This window comes from Oncorhynchus gorbuscha, unplaced genomic scaffold (genome assembly GCF_021184085.1).
Source record: "Oncorhynchus gorbuscha isolate QuinsamMale2020 ecotype Even-year unplaced genomic scaffold, OgorEven_v1.0 Un_scaffold_2836, whole genome shotgun sequence".
Lineage (NCBI taxonomy): Eukaryota > Metazoa > Chordata > Actinopteri > Salmoniformes > Salmonidae > Oncorhynchus > Oncorhynchus gorbuscha.
In genome coordinates, this window is record NW_025747237.1 from 15001 (window position 1) to 17500 (window position 2500).

Consider the following 2500-nt stretch of genomic DNA (forward strand, 5'->3'; position numbering starts at 1 on the left):
GTTCTGTTATGTTCTGTCAGTGTGACGGGTCTCTCTCCTCTGGTTCCGTTATGTTCTGTCAGTGTGACTGGTCTCTCTCTGGGTCTGTTATGTTCTGTCAGTGTGACGGGTCTCTCTCCTCTGGTTCCGTTATGTTCTGTCAGTGTGACGGGTCTCTCTCCTCTTGTTCTGTTATGTTCTGTCAGTGTGACGGGTCTCTCTCCTCTGGTTCTGTTATGTTCTGTCAGTGTGACGGGTCTCTCTCTGGGTCTGTTATGTTCTGTCAGTGTGACGGGTCTCTCTCTGGGTCTGTCATGTTCTGTCAGTGTGACCGGTCTCTCTCTGGTTCTGTTATGTTCTGTCAGTGTGACGGGTCTCTCTCCTCTGGTTCTGTTATGTTCTGTCAGTGTGACGGGTCTCTCTCTGGTTCTGTTATGTTCTGTCAGTGTGACTGGTCTCTCTCCTCTGGTTCCGTTATGTTCTGTCAGTGTGACGGGTCTCTCTCTGGTTCCGTTATGTTCTGTCAGTGTGACTGGTCTCTCTCCTCTGGTTCTGTTATGTTCTGTCAGTGTGACGGGTCTCTCTCCTCTGGTTCTGTTATGTTCTGTCAGTGTGACTGGTCTCTCTCCTCTGGTTCTGTTATGTTCTGTCAGTGTGACGGGTCTCTCTCCTCTGGTTCCGTTATGTTCTGTCAGTGTGACTGGTCTCTCTCTGGGTCTGTTATGTTCTGTCAGTGTGACGGGTCTCTCTCCTCTGGTTCCGTTATGTTCTGTCAGTGTGACGGGTCTCTCTCCTCTTGTTCTGTTATGTTCTGTCAGTGTGACGGGTCTCTCTCCTCTGGTTCTGTTATGTTCTGTCAGTGTGACGGGTCTCTCTCTGGGTCTGTTATGTTCTGTCAGTGTGACTGGTCTCTCTCTGGGTCTGTCATGTTCTGTCAGTGTGACCGGTCTCTCTCTGGTTCTGTTATGTTCTGTCAGTGTGACCAGTCTCTCTCTGGTTCTGTTATGTTCTGTCAGTGTGACGGGTCTCTCTCCTCTGGTTCTGTTATGTTCTGTCAGTGTGACGGGTCTCTCTCTCTGGGTCTGTTATGTTCTGTCAGTGTGACGGGTCTCTCTCCTCTGGTTCTGTTATGTTCTGTCAGTGTGACGGGTCTCTCTCCTCTGGTTCTGTTATGTTCTGTCAGTGTGACTGGTCTCTCTCTGGGTCTGTCATGTTCTGTCAGTGTGACGGGTCTCTCTCTGGTTCTGTTATGTTCTGTCAGTGTGACGGGTCTCTCTCTGGGTCTGTTATGTTCTGTCAGTGTGACTGGTCTCTCTCTGGGTCTGTTATGTTCTGTCAGTGTGACTGGTCTCTCTCCTCTGGTTCTGTTATGTTCTGTCAGTGTGACGGGTCTCTCTCCTCTGGTTCTGTTATGTTCTGTCAGTGTGACTGGTCTCTCTCTCTGGGTCTGTCATGTTCTGTCAGTGTGACTGGTCTCTCTCCTCTGGTTCTGTTATGTTCTGTCAGTGTGACTGGTCTCTCTCTCTGGGTCTGTTATGTTCTGTCAGTGTGACGGGTCTCTCTCTGGGTCTGTTATGTTCTGTCAGTGTGACTGGTCTCTCTCTGGGTCTGTTATGTTCTGTCAGTGTGACTGGTCTCTCTCCTCTGGTTCTGTTATGTTCTGTCAGTGTGACTGGTCTCCCTCCTCTGTTTCTGTTATGTTCTGTCAGTGTGACGGGTCTCTCTCTCCTCTGGTTCTGTTATGTTCTGTCAGTGTGACGGGTCTCTCTCTCTGGTTCTGTTCTGTCAGTGTGACGGGTCTCTCTCTCTCCTAGCCTCTGGTTCTGTTCTGTCAGTGTGACGGGTCTCTCTCTCTCCTAGCCTCTGGTTCTGTTCTGTCAGTGTGACGGGTCTCTCTCTCCTAGCCTCTGGTTCTGTTCTGTCAGTGTGACGGGTCTCTCTCTCTGGTTCTGTTCTGTCAGTGTGACGGGTCTCTCTCTCTCCTAGCCTCTGGTTCTGTTCTGTCAGTGTGACGGGTCTCTCTCTCTGGTTCTGTTCTGTCAGTGTGACGGGTCTCTCTCTCTCCTAGCCTCTGGTTCTGTTCTGTCAGTGTGACGGGTCTCTCTCTCTCCTAGCCTCTGGTTCTGTTCTGTCAGTGTGACGGGTCTCTCTCTCTCCTAGCCTCTGGTTCTGTTCTGTCAGTGTGACGGGTCTCTCTCTCTCCTAGCCTCTGGTTCTGTTCTGTCAGTGTGACGGGTCTCTCTCTCTCCTAGCCTCTGGTTCTGTTCTGTCAGTGTGACGGGTCTCTCTCTCTCCTAGCCTCTGGTTCTGTTCTGTCAGTGTGACGGGTCTCTCTCTCTCCTAGCCTCTGGTTCTGTTCTGTCAGTGTGACGGGTCTCTCTCTCTCCTAGCCTCTGGTTCTGTTCTGTCAGTGTGACGGGTCTCTCTCTCTCCTAGCCTCTGGTTCTGGATCAGGACTGTATGACTCTGTGCTCTCGGGACCTCAGACTGGAGAAACGGACTCTGTTCAGGTAACATTTTC

General features: G+C 50.9%; 1 protein-coding gene across 1 annotated transcript in view; it reads left to right on the forward strand.

Annotated features, from left to right (window-relative positions):
- The window catches only part of LOC124026854 (regulator of G-protein signaling 12-like), a gene marked incomplete at its 5' end in the record, with an annotated part of 35983 nt that overhangs the window by 13075 nt on the left and 20408 nt on the right, over positions 1-2500 (forward strand). Inside the window, 1 exon segment of the mRNA XM_046339529.1 lies at positions 2416-2489. Within this exon segment, the coding sequence (XP_046195485.1) occupies positions 2416-2489 (74 nt within the window).